The following is a 19633-nucleotide window of genomic DNA, read 5'->3' as shown; positions in this document are numbered from 1 at the left end:
TCAAAGAGAGACAAGGAAATCTGCCCAATCACATAGCTCACCACTGCTACAGCCTACAAATAACTAGCAACTAAGAAAACTACCACACTAAGGATATCCATAACCACGGCATCCATCCAAAACCTAGATTGCCATCAAAGTACCCTCAAGCAAAGCCAAAGGTTCTCACCCAACTTATGCTACAAACACACCAGTATGAGTGCGGGGGCGGGGGGCAGGGGGGAACCCCAACTAAACAAAAGAAAATCCCAAAATAAGAAGCAACAGCTGCACTAGATGAGAAGGAAAGAAGCCAATCTGAAAAGGCTATATACTATATGAGTCAACTATATGACATTCTGGAAAAGGCAAAACTATGAGAGACATTAAAAAGATGAGTGGTTGTTAGAGGTTGGAGATATGTGGAGGCATGTATAGGCAGAACACAGATTTTAGGGCAACATAACTATTCTGTATGATTCTAGAATGGCAGATACATGTCAATATACATTTGTCCAAATCCATAGACTGTATAACACCAGGAGTGAACTCTAAAGTATGGACTTTAGGTGATTATAGTGTGTTAACATAGGTTTACCAAGTGTACCACTCTGGAGGAAGGTGTTGATAATGGTGGAGGGTACACATGTGTAGGGGCACAGGTTATATGGGAAATTGCCGTACCTTTCTCTCAGTTTTGCTGTGAATTTAAAACTGCTGTAAAAAAAAGTCTTAACAAATACTAATAGGATTTGCTCATAACTTGACAAAACTATCTTAGAGTTTATGCAAAAGATAAGTGAGAACAGCAAAATAAATGTGAAAAAGAAAAAACAAGGAGTGATTTTTCTAAGAAAAATGAGAAAAAAGATTACTATAATAGTAATAATTAATAATAAAATAATCTTACTGGTATAAATATTAACAAATTGGCCTCTGTTAGGAGTTCAAGCTCTCATATTAATTCTAGCCCTCTTACTCCACCCTTAGCAAGAACACTGATCCTGATTAGTCACATTCCATTGCATTGACTGGGCCATGTTATTTGGGGTGGAGCATTTAAAGTAAATAAAAATTCATAATAACATGGGTGTGATCTCTTCTCTATTTTTCTTCCATGCCTGGAGGCAGCTTCTTCTGGAGTTTGTAACACTTCTAACTTTACCCACATAGGATAGGCCTGGAATATACATCTGCTAAATTCCTTTGCTTCTGTTTCCTCTAGTGCTGGTGAGTATGGTTTCATTTCTTCTCAGTGGTTAAGTTCTAAGACCCAGGTTTAGATATTATGGTTGGGGAATGCACAGGCCAGAGCTGGACATGGCTTAATCAAGCTCATTATGGGTCTTGGTTCTTTGGTGGGATTTGGAGATAAAGCCCTTGTTAGTAGTAAAGAATTACTTTGTCTTCCATAATTCTCATGCATCTCTAGGGAGTGTGTGTCAGAGGGGAAGTGTGAAGAATGGGACCGAAGTGATATTCCTAGATCTCTTAGTTAACAGCATCTCAGCATAATCCATTTCTTACCACTAGCCTAACTAAACAGATTAATGGAATTAAATAAGTCAAAAGTCCAGAAAGAAACTCAAGTATTCATAAGAATTTAACATATGACAACATTTTATCAAACTATATTCTCTTGAAAAAAGAGCAGATATATGACAAAGTGCTTGATGATAAAGAGTGTGAAAAACACTGCATATTCTACACACAGTTTATCCCTAATTTATATTTAGCATAACAAAGGCTCTGAGAATTTCTTTAGTACATACTAATAAGTTTAACTTTGTTTATTTCAGTATTTAAGTACTGAAATTTCAAATTCAAAAATGCATTTGGCCAGAATTGTGAGTTTTTTGTTTTTTCACCTCATATGTGCCCAAACATATTTGGCAGATCCATTGATTATTCAAAAAGTGATTTCAGGACTAGTCTACTAATTTGGGAAAAATTGCAATGGTATACTGCTGCAATTAACTGTGGTAAGGATAGTATTCCTGTGTCTTGAATATCTTCTCATTGTCCAGCTCTCTCTAGCCATTGCTTGCTGTCAAATCATGAAGCTCTACTCCTCCACCTCCAAGTACTGGAATGAGCACAGATTCCAGATTGGGTCAAGAGTATTTCTTGATCTTTTTCTGCATTCTCTGGGTATGGTGATTGGTTCAGGAATGAGAACATGTTCCAAGGTAAGCCAATTGGAGTTATTTCTAGGAATTTTGGGCTGGAGCTAGTTAAGACAGATTATCTCTCCTCTGTGAGATGTAAGGATATAGGCCTAGGGTTACTGACAATCATCTTTCCTGCTACATAGAGAGATTCTAAGCAGCACCATCGACAAATATAAAGGCAAATGTCAAACTGGGGACAGATACTGCAAACCATACAACATAGCATGGTTAGCATCCTTAAATCTATGTAGTTCTACATACCAATAAGAAATCAACAAAAACTCCAAGTGAGGAATGGGCAAAGAATATGTACAGGCAAACAATAAAAGAACTGCAACTGGCCAATAAGAAAAAAATGTCTACTTCACTAGCATTAAAAATATAAATTAAGGCCAGGCGCGGTGGCTCACGCCTGTAATCCTAGCACTCTGGGAGGCCGAGGCGGGTGGATCGCTCAAGGTCAGGAGTTCGAGACCAGCCTGAGCAAGAGCGAGACCCCATCTCTACTAAAAATAGAAAGAAATTATATGGACAACTAAAAAAATATATATATAGAAAAATTAGCCGGGCATAGTGGCGCATGCCTGTAGTCCCAGCTACTTGGGAGGCTGAGGCAGGAGGATCACTTGAGCCCAGGAGTTTGAGGTTGCTGTGAGCTAGGCTGATGCCACGGCACTCACTCTAGCCTGGGCAACAAAGTGAGACTCTGTCTCAAAAAAAAAAAAAAATATATATATTAAAATACAAAGGCAACATTTGTAGTTTCTCAGATTGACAGAGAATAGAAAGAATGAGCACTCTCTACTGGATAGGAGAGAAATAGGCACTCCCATCCGCTGATGATAAGAGTTGTTTATTGTGGCAAAAGAAATCAAATGCCTTCAAACTTTGTATACCTCAACATCCCAGTGTTAACAGTTTATTCTGGACAAGTGCTCAGATATGTGTGTGTGTGGCAGGGGTTGATCTCAAAGTGTTAATCTAATTATCTCTCCCCTTTCTCTTCCATGTTTACTTCAAGAGATATTTTTGTGCCCCTAACTCATTCCAGAAACTTAAAGAAATCATCAGCCTAGGTGTCAGATCTGAGAAGGACTGGTCCCTAGGCACTTTTGCCTTTATAGGCCCCTTCTGCCATAAAAAAATATTAAAAATTATATTTTACAACTATGTTAGTATAAAGGCAAATATAATCCAGGCTGGATTCATCATCAGGCTCATTATTACTATATTTATTTCTCTTCTGAGATAGGGTCTCACTCTGTCACCCAGGCAGGAGTACAGTAGCGTGATCATAGCTCGCTGCAGCCTTAAACTCCTGGGTTCAAGGGATCTTCCCACCTCAGCCTGCTGAGTAGCTAGGACTACAGGTACATACCACCTCACCTGACTAATTTTTTTATTTTCTTTTTTGTAGAGGTGGGGTTTCGCTATGTTGCCCGGGCTGGTTTCAAATTCCTGGGCTCAAGTAATCCTCCCACCCTGGTCTGCCAAAGTGCTGGAATTAAAGGCATAAGCCACTGTACCTGGCCGCCTTCTTATTTTTAAACAAATGAAAATTAAAACATTTTCTTGGCTCCCTAAAAGTATCATTGGCCCTGGATCCATGGATACTATATCTGTTGGATAAATCGGCCCTAGATATAAGCCCCAAGCTTGAGGAGAAAGCAGCTAGCATAGCAACTTAACACAAAAAAGAAATGGAATGTATTAGTCAGGGTTCTCCAGGGAGACAAAACCAATAGGGCATATATACAGAGGGATTTATGAGAGGGGATTTATTAGGGGAATTGGCTCACATGATTACGGAGGCTGAGAAATCCCACCATAGCCTGCCTGCAAGCTAGAGACCCAGGGAGCCAGGTAGTGTAGCTCAGTCCGAGTCCAAAGGCCTCCGAACTAGGAAGTGCATAATGTAACTTTCAGTTGAAGACTGAGGGCTTGAGAAACTGGGGAGCTACTGATGTAAGTCCTGGAGTCCAAGGTTTGGAGAACCTGGAGTTCTGATTTCCGAGGGTAGGAGAAGACGAGTGTGTCTCAGATCCAGGAGAGAGAAAATGGGGGAGGAGGGAGGGAAAGAGACAAAAAGAGAAAATTCACCTTTCCTTCGCCTTTTTGTTCTATTCTGGCTCCCAGTCAATTGGATGGAGCTCGCCCACATTGAGGGCAGGTCTTCCCCACTCAGTCCACCAACTCATGTTTCAGTCTTCTCTGGAAACACACACAGACAGACACACACACACACACAGAGAAACAATACTTTACCAGCTCTCTAGGTGTCCCCTAATCCAGTCAAATTGATAACTAAAATTAACCATGACATGGAGGAAGGTCTAGAGAGGACTAGGGAGCAGAGTGGAAGTAACTCAGAGGACCAGTTGTCCCTATGACTTTCTACTCCTACCAACTGGTCACTTGTACAAAATTTACAAATTAACAGTCCTGGACTTTGTTATCCTTTCTTTATGCAATTTATGTGGAGACAGAGGCATAAAAGGAGAACCACCTCCCATGTTCCCACCAAGTTAGAACTGAATGAAAGTAGTGAGGAATCTCCCTTTGAGTAGGTAGGTTGACAGCCATTATCATTTATGTAGTATGGTAGAAAGAACGTGAATGTCCAATAAAAGGAAGCAGGTTATTTATAAAGCATTCATGGAGTAGAAATTTTTGCAGCCATTAAAAAGGAATTTAGATATATTTTATTAATATGACACAAGAACACAAAATACAATGATACTTGGTTCCCAACAGGAGCATTACCAGTTAATAAGCCTGTTCCCACCAGTGGGAAAATTGGAGTCTTGAGAACCACTCCTCTGGGTATATACCATCTCTCGAGGTCATTAATGGCTTGTCATGTCACCATTGGCCCAAAGTGAGTCCAGATTTGTGCTCCCTTAAATTGTGACCCCAGAATCCTCAGCCACTGTCTATGCATAGTTGATTCCATAATTCCTAGTATTAACAATAATTCTTCTGGCTAGCTACAGGGGTTGTGTATAATTGGCTCAAAAATTCCTAAGTTTAGATCATCCATGTTCACAAAGATTCTGTCTTCTCTCACTCTTGGCCAGGATCCAGAAACAGAAACTCTTCATGGGCTCTTATTTCACTGCTTTTTCTTTATTATGTTTCTAATTCATAAAGATCAGTTTTCTTTTTTATTCTGGTTCATGGCTCCTAAATCAATTATCATTGCACTCTGTTATGTCAAGAATATTCTTTTCCTATAGGATTTAGAGACCATTTACAAAAGCAACGCCATTTTCCTTATGCACAAAATAATGTGGCAATTTATATAGAGCAAGCCACTTTTATATCCTTTCCACTGCCTTTCAGAACTTGGTATACATTTCAATACCTTGCTAGATTCTAAGATATGGCAAATGCTTTGCATTTCTGGCTGGCTGTTTAACTACAGAATCTTTATTCTTCTTTTATTTTTCCCTTATCTTCTCCTTGAAACTTTACAAGCTGTAAGATATGCTGCACATATGCTTTGACCTCTATGAAGTGTCAGTTACTTCAGGTGAATCTGCTTCATAGCCTGTGCAAACATGGAGGCACACCCCTAAGATTTCCCTTCAGGAGAACAAAGGCAGCACCTTTGAAATCTGCCACAGCACTTCAGCCAATGCCACACTTTTCCTGGGAAGCCCTACTCAATAACTGAGCATGATGGCTACACCAAGCCATTTTTGCCCAACACATATTTCTCATAACACAAAAAAAATCTCTGTGGGGATTTTTCGCTACAATTTCCCCTTGTATGGGCTGAGATTTCCCCAGAGTTGCATTGTAGTCTGGGTCTCTTCCTTCTGAATCTGTCCTTCCCGCTACCCCTTCACAGGTGTCAGATATACATTTTCTCTGAAAAGTTTCCTACCTACTTCTGCTTCCTCTGCCGTTTATTTTTTGTGTTCCAGTACAACCTTATTTATAGACATTGTAATTTGAATTTTATATAATTTTCAGGTGCCACAAAATATACTTTTTTGATTTTCTTAAGATATCTTTTTGCTTTAGAACACATTTAGATTTATACAAAAATTGAAAATGACAGTACAAAGTTCCCATACACCTCACACCCACTTTCTCCTATTATTAACATTTTATATTTAACATTTTTCACAATAAAACAAATATTGATACATTATCATTAACTAAAGTCCATACTTTATCCAGATTCTTTTAATTTTTACCTGATATCCTTTTCTGTTCCAGGATCTTGTTCAGCATACCGTATCACATTTAGTAGTCATGCTTCTAAGCTTAGACTTCTCTTGTTTGTGATGGTTTCTCGAATTTCCCTTGTTTTTGATGATGTCAACAGTTTTGAAAAGTACTAGTCAGTATTTTATAGAATGTCCCTCAACTGAGATTTGTCTGAAGCTTGTCTCATGGTTAGGCTGAGATTATGTGTTTTTGGGAAGAAGACCACAGAGGTAAAGTGCCATCCTCATCATGTCATATCAACCATACATACTATTAACATGACTTTTCTACTGTTGATGTTGACACTTGATCACCTGGCTGATGTAGTGTTTGTGAGTTTTCTCCACAGTAAAATTACTCTTTTTTTTTTTCCTTCCAAGATTGTACTCTTTGATGCTGCAGTTTTTACAGGCATCAACCGATAAATCTGTTTTGAACTCGACTGTTTGGAATCCTGTACAATTTCACATTGATGTGTTATATTAATGACATGATGCTGATCTGGCAGGATGAGGAAGAAGTGGCTAGCATGCTGGAGGCCTTGGTAAGATATATGCATTCCAGAAGAATCTTCCACTTAATAAAAATTTTAGGAATCCAGAGGTCAGGAGGAAGATGCTGAAACAGATCCTCTAAAGTAAACGACAAATTGCAGCATATGAGTACTCTGCTGCAAAGAAATAAGCACACCACCTGACAGGATACCAAGTGATCATTTACCCAGAGCTACCCATCATGAGCTATGTTATGTGAGACTCACTATGTCATAAAGTCAGCCAGTGCCAGCTATAATATATCTATAAGATATAAATGGTACATTTAGGATCAAATCCAAGCAGGACCAGGGGGCATGAGTAAGCCACATAAACAGATAACCTAGACCTCATGTACCTACCACAGCTGTACCAGCACTCCTCTCTCAGCTTACACCTATCACCATATGGGGGAGGGGTTCCTGTACCACTAGGTAAAGGAAATGAAAAAAGGCCAATCTTGGTTTACCAGTTGACTGGCCTGACAGGTGGGTGCAAGCTGAAAATGGGCAATGTCAGCATGGTAGTCATACTCAGGGGTGGCCCTGAAAGACCACCAGTGATGAGGAAACATCTTCAAGGTGGAGCTTGGAGTGGGACACCTGGCCATCCACTTTGTATCAAAGTAGAAGTGGCCTGAGGTGACAATAAATATGGACACATGGATAGTGGGAAATGCCTGGCCAAAGATCAGGGGTTTAGAAAGAAAAGGATTGGAAGATCAGAAACAAGAGGGCCCGGGGCAATGACATGTGAATGGAGATATGGGAGTAGGAACGGTATATGAAAATTTTTTATAAGTTAATGCTCACCAGAGGCACTGAATAATTAAGCAGACAAAATGACTCAACCAGTTGACATTAGCCAGCCTTTGGGTACCCAGAATAAGTATGATGGGCAAATAGAATGCATGCATGCAACACATATGTCCATTTGCACAAACTTGCATTTATCAAGGCTGGTCTAGTTACCTCTGTATGTACAACCTGCCCACAATGGAAATGAATGATGAGTCCCCAACATGGCACTATTCTTTGAAGAGACCAACTGACATTCTCTAGTAAATTGACTACATTAGGCCCCTTCCATCCTGGAAAAGTCAATAGTTCTTTCTTATTGGAATAGTTCTCATTGGAACACCTGTTCTGACACTTATCCTGAGTATGGATTTGACCTCCTTGCCTTTGGGGTGTTAGCCAATACCATAATGTATGGGTTTACTGAGTGCCTGATCCACAGGCATAGACTCCTACAAAAGTTAGCATCCAATCAGAGGTCTCACTTTACAGTGAAGGACTTTCAGAAAGTGAGCTTTGACTATGGAATCCACTGATTGCATTACCTATCATACCATGTAGGAACTGCTGGCCTGATAAAGCAGTGGGATTTGAAGGTGCAGCTAAAGTTCCAGGCTAGAGGCAATACAGTTGGCCCTCTATATCTGCAGGTGCTGCATCCATAGATTCAACCAATTGAGGATCAATCTCATCCCCCTCAAAAAAAAAAACAATTAAAAAACCAATATAATAAAAATGCAAATAAAAAGCCAATATAGTATAACATTTATATAGCATTTATATTATAATAGGTATTATAAGTAATCTAGAAATGATTTAAAGTATATGGGAGGATGCGCATAGGTTATGTCCAAATATCACGCCATTTTATACTAGGTACCTGATCATTTGCAGATTTTGGTATCCCCAGAGTCCTGGAACCCATCCTCTGTGTATACCAAGGAACAAGTGTACTCTGCAAGGATATTCCCCCAATACATGAAACCAGGAACCAAGGGGTGGAAGCATGAGTGGCCCAATTACCATCACTCCCAATGACCCACTGGGTGGCTTTATGCTCTGCAGACTTTGTAGTTCTGTTCCCCAAACTGGCACATCCCTGCCAGGAGACATAGTAAGGGTTACTTTAAACTAAAAGCTATAGCTGAATAGGTTTGTTTCCTCCCCACCCCACTGCCCCGCACTGCTTAGCGCTACGCTGCGTGGGGCAGACTAGTCACCAGTGTTGCGCTGTCCCAACTTGAATGAGTCAGGTTAGTGATTATGATTTTCTCTAATGATGAGATCTATCAAATCTGCTTAATAAGAAAAATATAATTAGTACTCCTTAGATTTTAAATATCTTTAGAGCTCCTGTCTAATACTGTCCATGATCATATTTTCCCCACTCAGGTAATATTTTCATTTTGTTAGTGGGCATGTACTTTGGCAATTCCCCTTATGAGGACAAACATTGAATTCCTGCCAGGGAAGAGAAGGAAAAAGTACCATCCAGACATCCCTAAAGCTCTGACTTGGGTGGGGCAAAAGCAATATATGTAACCTAAACATTTGTACCCCCATAATATGCTGAAATAAAAACAAAAAAATAAAACAAACAGTAATAAACAACTATTTCATAGGAAAAAAGAAGTACCATCCAAAGCACCCACACTATTGACCAACTTAATTTCCCAGCAACCTTATGTTGAATGATGTAGAAGACAGTCATGGTTGTCTAAATGATTACATGTTCTACTCCCTCTAGAGACACCAAGCCTTGTCTAGCAAGTTACTCCCCCATTACTTTGTGCTGTTCCTTGTGAACATTCAGCACTTATTCCTGCTCTTCCTCAGCTTTCCTTTGTGTAGTATCTATTACCACACAACAATGTAGCTCATTGCTATGGGAAACTGAGGAACCTGTGGCAAACCTAACAAAGTTCACCTTTATCTGGTTTCAAAAATAACATGTCTGATCCTTGACCATTTAAATGGAGGTCTCAAGACAGCATTGTATCACTAACATTTTGTCAATATTTATTGGCTAAGTTTATATTATGCTGTCTACTTTTGTAACCCCTTCACTAAATCAAGGGTCAGCAGAAAATCAACATGGTTTCATTGTTGGAATAACAAAGAGGATATCACGTGTTCTCTTTATTATACCAGAGTTTTCCCCACACAGATTTATCCATATTGGATATAGAGTCTTCTGTGTTATTTCCTTTGGCTGCCATTCTGCATAACTGCTAAATGACAATGGATATAGATTGATGGATAGGCATCAAACACTTGAGGACATCAAATAGGTTTTACTATGTAAACAACACAAAAGAATGTCAAGATATATGGCAGAGAGATCAGCAACATTCTCCAGGATAAAAAAGGTACAATCATCCTAGTACTAAACTTCACCAGCAGATGTATATTGCAGAAGTTAAAATATAAATGAAAAAAGGACTAGAAGTATATCTGTCTTCCTCCAGGCCTAATCATATGATGGATTATTCTCACATGTAATCTAGACACTTGACAGAGATTACTTCACCAGTGTTACCAAAAGCTTGGCACTTGTCCTTGAGGCTGCATCAAAAGAACGAGAACAAATGGGTTGAGGAGAAGGAAAGAGAAGTTTATTACTTTGGTGGCAAAGAAGGAAAATGGAGAATCATGTCTGAAATGCCATCATCCTAATAATAAGCAGAAATACAGAGCTTTTAAAGGGAGGCCATTCAGCTTCAGGCAATTGTTCAACTACATTTGATGATTTTGATCTGTCCCATCTCGGGGGAAGACAATCTCCTGACCTCCACTCAGACCTCTGCCAGGAGAGTTCCAGTTTAGCCATCTTCTGTAGCACAAAGAATAAAGTACATTCCTCTGCTCCTCCCAATCAGTGGCCTGAGGCAGGGACGCAGGTTTTAGTTCTTAAAAAAGAGTGCAGGATGTTTTAAAGAGACAGAAAATATTTTTGCTGTTTCTTTCAGTCCATTCCCTCTGTTACACCAGGGCCATGAGTATCTCAATGGTCTCAGAGTTTTACAGTGTAGAATAGAATACACAGTACTTTAAAGCATGGACCAAATGCTTATCTATCACTCCAAACTATCAAGGCCAGAAAATCCTGGTTAAAGTATATTCCTGAACTCAATGCCATGAAAACAGAATAAGGTAATTTCCCCAAATATCTCTGGTACTCATGTGCTAATAATCGGCTAGGCTAGTTGAAGGGATCAACCTGTGTAATAAAAATTAAAATTAAAATTAAGGTTCTAGGCACATATGGCATTTGAGTTCTGGGAGAGCTGAGCTAGACAGAATGCCTAAAACAAGGGCTTGGGAAACAAAACTTAAGAAGACATTCTGTTTTTAACCATATGGTGATATGAAGAGCATCCAGATACTGGAGTTTTAGTGCCACTATTGTTCATGTTATTTCAGAACAATGAAAAATTTAATAAAACAACTCTATAGTAAGCATATTCTGTCAATTGAACTAGTTAAACAAATCCAACTCAAAATAACCTCAGGAAAAAGAAAAACTTATTGGATGGATAATAGAGCATATTCTGGGGAAAAAAAAAAAACAGTTCGTGTGTAAGGTTGGGATAAAACTAGGCATGAGGGATAATAACCTTTCATTGTTTTTCTATTTGTATTTCATTCTTTCTTTCCATGAAGTCTGCTAAATAGCCTCAGTGCTTTACATTTTAAAACTTTAGTCACCAAGGAAAATCTATTTTGAATATCTGTTTTCCTAAACCAAAGACTATAATTGGGCCTGGCTATGGTCAGTGGACTATTCTAGAACTAGGGAGACAGAATCACAATAACAAAATGACTGCTTCCATGGTAACCATGTGGGTATGGAAAGGTGAGGGAGATGTGAGAGAGACCAGGAGAATAATTTTCAGAAAAAAAGGAAGTTTAAGGAAATATAATACCATATCCAAAGCATCCATAATTTACACATCTCCAGGGTAGAAATAAGCCTTCAGCAGAATTTTTCATCTTTGCAACTACTGACATTTTGGACTGGATAAATATTTGTTATGGGGGACTGTTCTGTGTATTGCAGAATGTTTAGCAGCATTCGTGGCCTCCACCCACTAGATACCAGCAGCACCTCCCTAGTCATGACAATCAAAAATGTTTCCAGATAGTTCCAAATGCCCTGTGGGGGAGTGGGTTGAAATTGCCCCCAGTTAAGAACTATTGGCCTATATAGTAATCATAATATTGCATGAAATTACCTAGAGAACATGTAGAAAAGTAGATTAGAATTTAGGCATACAGATATATAATAAGCTAGTCATATGTCGGAATTAAACATGGTATCATGAAGAATTTATAATAACTTATAAAAGCATCAAAATGTTTAGAAGTTAATTTGTTCTCAGTCCTTGGTTGAACCATTTCACAAATCTGAGGTCAGTTGTCTCATTTAAAAAATGGAGGCAATACCAGCTCCACAGAGTGATTCTGAGTATTAAATACTTATGTGAAAGCGCTGTGGAAGCTATTAAGTAGAATACAAATGTACAGTAATAATAATAAATAAAATCACTGTGGAGAACCAGCCCTTTTTTCTAAGGCTTTTTCTCAGGAGGCTGCGTAGAAAAGAGGCTGACTTTATAGAAACAGAAAATTTTAATCTATGAAAGCCATAGTTCTTGAAAAACATAAAACAAACAAAGCAGATGAAACAAACAAACAAATAAACAAACCAGAAACTCTCAAATCCAAGAGGATAGCTCAGGGCTTTTTTTGTATAATTCTCATCTTGCGCCATTTAAGAACAGGCTTTTAATATAATATTGATACCAAAAAAAGAACAATAGAATGAATAAATATAGAGTTTATATACCATTTGACATATTTTGCTATGCTAGGTATTTTTATTCAGTTCATTTATTAGTATTACCAGTGGTAAGTAGTTAACATATCTTACTAATTTATGAACTTTTACTGTACATATTGAACAACTACAAGTAAATAACTTTTTAAAAATTGATTTATTTTATCATATAGATTTGGAAGCAGCCAGATTGCTCAATCACAAGTAGTTATTAGCCTTGGGTGGCAACAAATTACAGCAAGTCTTTAATAAAATATTGAACATGAAGTAGAAATAATAAATTTATCTCCTAACAGGATGTACAGGTACCACTTAAACCATTCCAAAAACATACACCACAAAGATAAATAATGATATTAGATCCCTTGATATCACATGGAAAATACCACTACCACCAATAACAACTATGATAGTAATAATAAAAATTTTAAAAAACCCAAATGTTTATTCAATGGTTGTTCTGAACTTGGAATGTTCTTAAGCACCTTACACGAATAATCTTATTTAATTCTCAGGAAGCTTATTAACTCATTTAAAAAAATATTTAAAGCACAGAGATGGAAACATATTTAGAGGCAATTCCCTCCTTTATAAGGATACCATAGTTAAATCATAGGATTAATTAGACTGGTCAAATATTTTGTAGTTTTTCTATTATCACATCTTTACCTGTTCTTAGTATTGAAGATCTCACCTTAATACTTCTTATACATATTTTTGTTAGTTTCTTTGTTTTTCAAGTTTAAATTTGTTGAATAAGTATAGAAAAGAGAAGAGAATATGCAAAGTTATGCATGCAATAGTGGTTTGCATATTTTCTTTCTTGTTAAAGCTCAATATTTTATTTTTTTAGCTTTTTTTGGTATTATACTTTTGGCTTAAGGTACATCTTTTTCCCCCCACTCATTTCGCTTGTTTCTCCCTTTCTATTTTCTCTTATTTCTCCTCCTCCTTTTTTTCTTTCTCTTCATCCTCCTTCACATCCTTGTTTTCCTTCTCTGTATCAGATTCCTCAGGGGTAAATATCTGTTGTTCCAATATGATATTTGGAAAATAAGGCTGTACTAACAAAACAATTACGACACATAGCACAAAACATACTATTCTCAGTAATAAAATAAATGCGCACAGTGGATCACACACAATTGGCCGGGGATATTCCCACTTTGGATACCAAAATCGGTAATCTGTAAATAAAGAAGCAATTGAAAGCTGGATTTCACATAAAGTAGTTAAATTGTTCAAGAAATAAAGGACAATACATACATGTGGCTTGGTCACGATCTGTATTACCTAGAAAGAAAAAAAGTCCATAAAGAATTATATAACACTTCTTCTTTCTCTAGAAAATTAGATAATTTTTCCAACAATAGTGCCACCATTCTCCTAGTTCTCAGGCATCATGCCATCATCTTTGATGTCTCCCCCAGCCCCCACACAATCAGTGGCCAATTATGAACCATAATATATTCTCTTTTAGTAAAAGTCAGCCTGATCTGCTAGAGAGAGTATGGAAATACAGAAGTGAGGAGATATAGATTCTAATACTAATTCTCTCTCAAAATCATTGTGTCACCTTATGTAAGTCACTTACAAATCTTACAAAGATTTATCCAGCTCTGACATTCTAGAATTCTACAACATCTCTTATTTTCACCTCCTTTTTTCTCTTCTGATCACTCCAAATTAATCTTATGAATTACTCACTTTCTTCACTTAATATTTTTAGAAGCTTTCAGTTGCTCTTTATTTCCCAGATGGCAAAGTTAACTCTATGGCCTGGTATTAAATGTTTTTAATTGTCTAGCCCAATGAGATAGTAATAGTTTTCAAGAAATAAATTCCCTTTCTTTTGCTCACCTGAGCACAGAGGGTCAGACAGCCATTACTGAATTACTCTAGGAAGAAGAGTGGGAGGATAATTGAGTTCTCACACACAGAAAACCCAATGGCAACAAGGGGCTTTGTCTTTTAATGATATTACCCCTAGAAGAAAATTCAGAACTTACTTTTCAGGCACCTTGGAAATGAACTGAGCTTCTGTTGGATCTTTGAGGTTATTTTAGCCTTTTGTGCTTGGTCTTACTTCGTATTTTCTATAATGATTTCTATATTAGAACTTCTTTTAAAAAACTCCTTCACCAAATGGTCTATATTATCTCCTCATTTGGTGTATATGTATTAATATTTGTTGATCCTTTAGTATGAGCGATGATGTAATAGTATGTTTCTTCTTTGCACCTTTCTTCACTTCTCATCACTAATTTTCATTGATTACATTTTCTTTTACTTTTGCACTTTATTAAACACATTTAAATTTATTTACATCTCTATTGCTTATCAGCTTTAAATAGTATCTGTTAGTATTTTTGTCCATAGCTATAAATAAGCATATTTTTCTACCTCTTTCTTTACCTCCCAACTTTCATTAATTATATAATTTGTATATGCCATATTATATTAATATTTACATTTTATTTTTTAACTATAATCCTTAGATTATTTTACCCTTATCATCAAAATATTTTTATGGGGACTTACTTTGTTACTAGGTAAATACACTGTTTCTCAACAAATTTTTAATTTATTAATCTACATTAATATGAATTCATATTTTCATGTTTTATCCAATGGGTTATAATTAATATTATCATTATTTCAGTCTTCAAATTGTCCCAGATTTAACCAGTAGAAGCCCTTTAAGATGGTATCTGTGTCTTTTTGTTACATCCTCATCAGTTTTTGAGTACTTTCTTGGTTTCGAGTAGAAAAAGATGTTCTAGATTTATCTTATACTTTCCCTGCCCCAGCCCTGGAATTAGACTTTTCTCCAATGAGCCCTGGTTCTTTTTTTTACAGACTAGAATTTATAAACCAAGATCTGGGTGCCAGTTGTGCTTATGGCTTTGGGGGTCAGTTTCTCCAAAACCCTCTCAGAGCTAGGAAATATATGTATGTAGATACATACATATATATATATATATATACACACATACATCTATGTTTATTTATATTTATGAAAATTCTTAAGTGCTAATACTTCTAATTCTAACTCACTACAAGATACATGCTTGTTTTCTTTCTTTACGTATTTGTACTCTATTTCTGACAGTGAGAAAACTAGCCCCCATTATCTTTAATTTATTTACTTATTTGATCAATTTCCCAGTATGCTTCCACTCTCCCATCACTGAGTCTACCCCCTCCCCCACATAGGTGTCCTCCTCAACCTCCTTGGGCTCAGACACTCCACATCAGGCTGATAGAGTGGCCAGATTTAGCAAATAAAAATAAAAAATGTCAGGTTCAATTTGAATTTCAGAAAATAAGAAATAATTCTTTTAGTATAAGTATGTACAATGCAATATTTGGAATATATTTATACTAAAATAATTTGTAATCTGTCAACCTACAGGTTGGCCTTTGGCTTGGATACTCTCCCACCCTGTTCAGACTTTGAAACCCAATTCAGACTTTGAAACCCAGTTCTGGGGTTCTCCAATGTGTGGATTCCCTTCTTTCCCCACTAAGACTCTGATTCCACTTATGCCAGGTCATCTTCCCCACATTAAAGCCTTCTCCACTTAATTTGGACTCTGACGCTTTGTGTAAGGCTATCCCTAAACACTAATGTCCCCTTTACCTGCTTAGGGTCTGAAACCTCTTGTCAGGCCACGCCTATATGTGATTCTTCTCCTCATTCTGCTTGGGCTCTAACAACCATCTCACGTACTCAGATGCAGAAACCCTATGCCAGGCTTTCCCCACCGCCATTCCATGTTGATACCACATGCAGATACCACATGCTGAGCCAGCCTGTATGGGCATTCCTTCATCCTGCTCTGGCTCTGATACCCCAACCCAGACCTCATGTATGGATGCTGACTTCATTTCATGAGGGCTCTGACTTCCCATATGCAGCCACACTTCTGTGTAGACAGCTTCCTCACCCTGCTTAGGCTCTTTCTCCATACCCATTGTACCTTGTATGGATCCCTTGTCATCCTGTTTAGGATCTAACATATCACACTTGGCTGCCTCTAAGAGCAAGACCTTGTATCTTGATTCAAATAAAGCAAAAGCAGAAATGTTAGGGTGGATTCACCCCAGCGGTAGTGTTATGATGAGAATGCTCACTAGTTTGTTTTTTTTCAGTACAAAAGTATAATATGATATTTACTCACTGTCTGAATTTATCCCCTACCAGATTCCTCTAAGCATTGTATAATTATACTTTTGGAGTATATACTCTTATGTTTGGAAAAACTAAAAGAAAAATTTAATCAAACATGTTGTCTACTTTTTACTTTCTGCATATTTGTAGGAGATTTTAGTTTTTTTGGAGAAAAACTAAAAGAAAAGGCTAGGAATAAGAGTAAGGGAGAGGAGAAAAAGCTCTGCAGTTCAGAAAAATCTAAAGATGATATTGTGTTAACCCTGCTTTTCGATAATAGCATTCTGATCAAAGGAATAATATTACATAAAAATAAAAAACTAGTGTTTAAGAACTTCCTTTTCCAGCCAGGTGTACTGGCTCATGCCTATAATCCTAGCACTCTGGGAGGAAGAGGTGGGAGGATTACTTGAGGTCACAAGTTCAAGACCAGCCTCAGCAAGAGTGAGACTTCCTCTCTACTAAAAATAGAAAGAAATTAGCCAGACAACTAGAAATATATAAAAAAATTAGCCGGGCATGGTGGCACATGCCTGTAGTCCCAGCTACTCGGGAGACTGAGGCAGAAGGATTGCCTGAGCCTAGGAGTTTGAGGTTGCTGTGAGCTAGGCTGATGCCACGGCACTCTAGCCCAGGCAATAGAGAGACACTCTGTCTCAACAACAACAGCAACACCAACAACAAAAGAACTTCCTTTTCCGTGTTGTCCAATGCATTACGGATTTTTTTCTTTTCACGATTAAGTTATTTTCTTTATCTTACTGCATAGAAAATCTGTACATCTGTCATTTCCGCCACAGTTAGTACAAATTCTTCCTGGTGTATAAGGTCTTCTGGTCAGTGCTCCTCTGCAAAAAAGCAGAAGACATTTAGTTAGAGAAGTTTAAAGCTTTTAATGTTATTTAAATAATATAATTATCAATCTTTAATTAGTTTAAAGGGTGATTTAATTAAGAATATGGACTTAAGAAAGTACATAAATTAAAGATGCAATCTTTACCTTTTGTCCCCCCAGAAAACAGTCTCTTCTGAAACTAATCCTATGTCATTGAAAAAAAGAATTGTAATTGAAATATAAATAATGGGTTTTAAAGCTTCTTTCATTTGAGTTTGTAATAGAATGTATCCTTTAAAAATAGATGATATAAGATGTTTTATAATTAATTGCTTTCTAGTTGGTACAAATTTATAAAAAGTTTTATAGAAATGATATAATCATTTGAAGAGTTTACAAAATCCTGAAATGTTTATTGTCTCAAAAACTCAGCTGCATGGATTATTTTGAAGTCTATATAAAAATGCATAAATATATAAATAAGCAAATAAGTATAGATGAATTTTACAAAGTTGATTTCATCCATTATACAGAGCTGAAGAGAGTAAGAAATTAGAGCTAACTAAGGAAAAAAGCCCCAAAGTAGATATAAATTGGAAAATTTATATAAAGGATCTAGGATAAAAAAAAAAAAAGAAGACATGTAGAGAAAAGATACTTTTGAATGGGGGAGATCACTAATCCTGGTTATTTAAACAGGATTGCCTATTTACCTAGTGTGCAGTTGGAAGCTATAAAAATAAATATTAGGCATATAAGTCCTTGTTTAGGCCACACTGGGCCATCTAGAAGAATGGTCAAACCTAAGAAATATATATTAAAAAACCTAAATATCAAATTTCTGAGACATATTTAATCAGAGGGTTTTGGTAATACCCAATAAGGTATCTGATATCCTTGAACTGTGAGCACTGAAGTCCATCAGGAACATCCAGAGGTCTTTGGTTATTTGCAGTTATTTATCCAGTAGTTATTTGCAGATCATATATCATTTCTCCAATTTCACTGTTCTAATATCAAAGCATTTCAAGGAAGAAATACATTTTGTTTAGAACCTAGCCAGAGCACCAGCTTTCCAGAAATTCAAGAATTGATCTAATCACCTTTAGTTGTACCCTTGTCTACTTTTCCTGCCCTGAGCCCTTATCACTGAAACAGATGCCTCCAACACAAAAGTAGAGCTTATCCCCTCCTCAGACTCCAGGGATGGGGGCCCTCTGTCCTTGTACTTATGCAAAAAGCTACTCACTAAAAAAAACTGCCTTTGAGACCTAGAGCATAGGTCAATTACCCTGTGATCATAACATCTGATAATTGTAGCTTAAAAGAACTCTGGGAAGGCAAATAAACAAATAAATATATAAATGTATACATATACAAATAAAAATAAATAAACCCACACTGTGCTAGAATGAGTCCTTTTTTCTGAAGATTTAAATTTCATAATCATTATTTATATTAGATAGCCAGAAATGTCAGGCTAATATTCTCCTATGTCAATCTTCCTTTAGTTCTCAGTTTCTAAGAAGTTGAATCTAAATTAACTCAAATCTGAATCTGCAGTACAACTCCCAACTGCAACTGGAATTATTGGACCAGATTAAGAGGAAACAACAGGTAAGTATCTACAGCCAGCAAAGTCCATTGAAATTTCATAGCTGCCCCAGCAACAGATGAAATACTCTATTTTTGCGTATTTGCTTTTTCTAAGCAGCAGCTCAGTGGTTCACTGAGGCCAAGTCAAGACTCTGAACATCTCCCTCTAGAACTTTTCTTGGTCTCATATCTGGCCATACCTTCAGTACAATGCCTCCTATAAGGCATGTGTCCGGGCCCTAGATAAGGATATGTAGCTTGGAAGGCTTAACAGGCAACTATACCCATTTCCAACCCCAAATCCATTAGAAGACCATTATTCAAACTTTGTAATAGATACACAGTCTTCCAGAATGACAGCACAATTCTGGCAGTGGTGAAAACTTTCTTTGCCTACACTAGATCCATATTCGCTACCACCTTGTTCATCAAGGATATAATCCAGCCCCACAGGTTGACAATATAGCAATTATAATTTGTAGGCAATTCT

The 19633-nt window shown here is 37.2% G+C and overlaps 1 protein-coding gene across 1 annotated transcript in view; it reads right to left on the bottom strand.

The window, feature by feature from the left end:
* Nucleotides 1–13403: 13403 nt before the first annotated feature.
* Nucleotides 13404–19633, bottom strand: part of GLIPR1L2 (GLIPR1 like 2) — a 30947-nt gene continuing 24717 nt past the window's right edge. Inside the window, exons 4-6 of the mRNA XM_069491248.1 lie at nucleotides 17475–17560; nucleotides 13805–13831; nucleotides 13404–13725 (exon numbers count right to left, since the gene is read on the bottom strand). Coding sequence (XP_069347349.1) covers nucleotides 13475–13725; nucleotides 13805–13831; nucleotides 17475–17560 — 364 coding nt within the window. The 3' untranslated portion in view covers nucleotides 13404–13474. The remainder of the gene's footprint in view (nucleotides 13726–13804; nucleotides 13832–17474; nucleotides 17561–19633) is intronic.

The sequence above is a fragment of the Eulemur rufifrons genome, chromosome 16 (assembly GCF_041146395.1).
Source record: "Eulemur rufifrons isolate Redbay chromosome 16, OSU_ERuf_1, whole genome shotgun sequence".
Lineage (NCBI taxonomy): Eukaryota > Metazoa > Chordata > Mammalia > Primates > Lemuridae > Eulemur > Eulemur rufifrons.
Note: the sequence above shows the minus strand (reverse complement) of the source record. Positions and strands in the feature narration are given on the sequence as shown.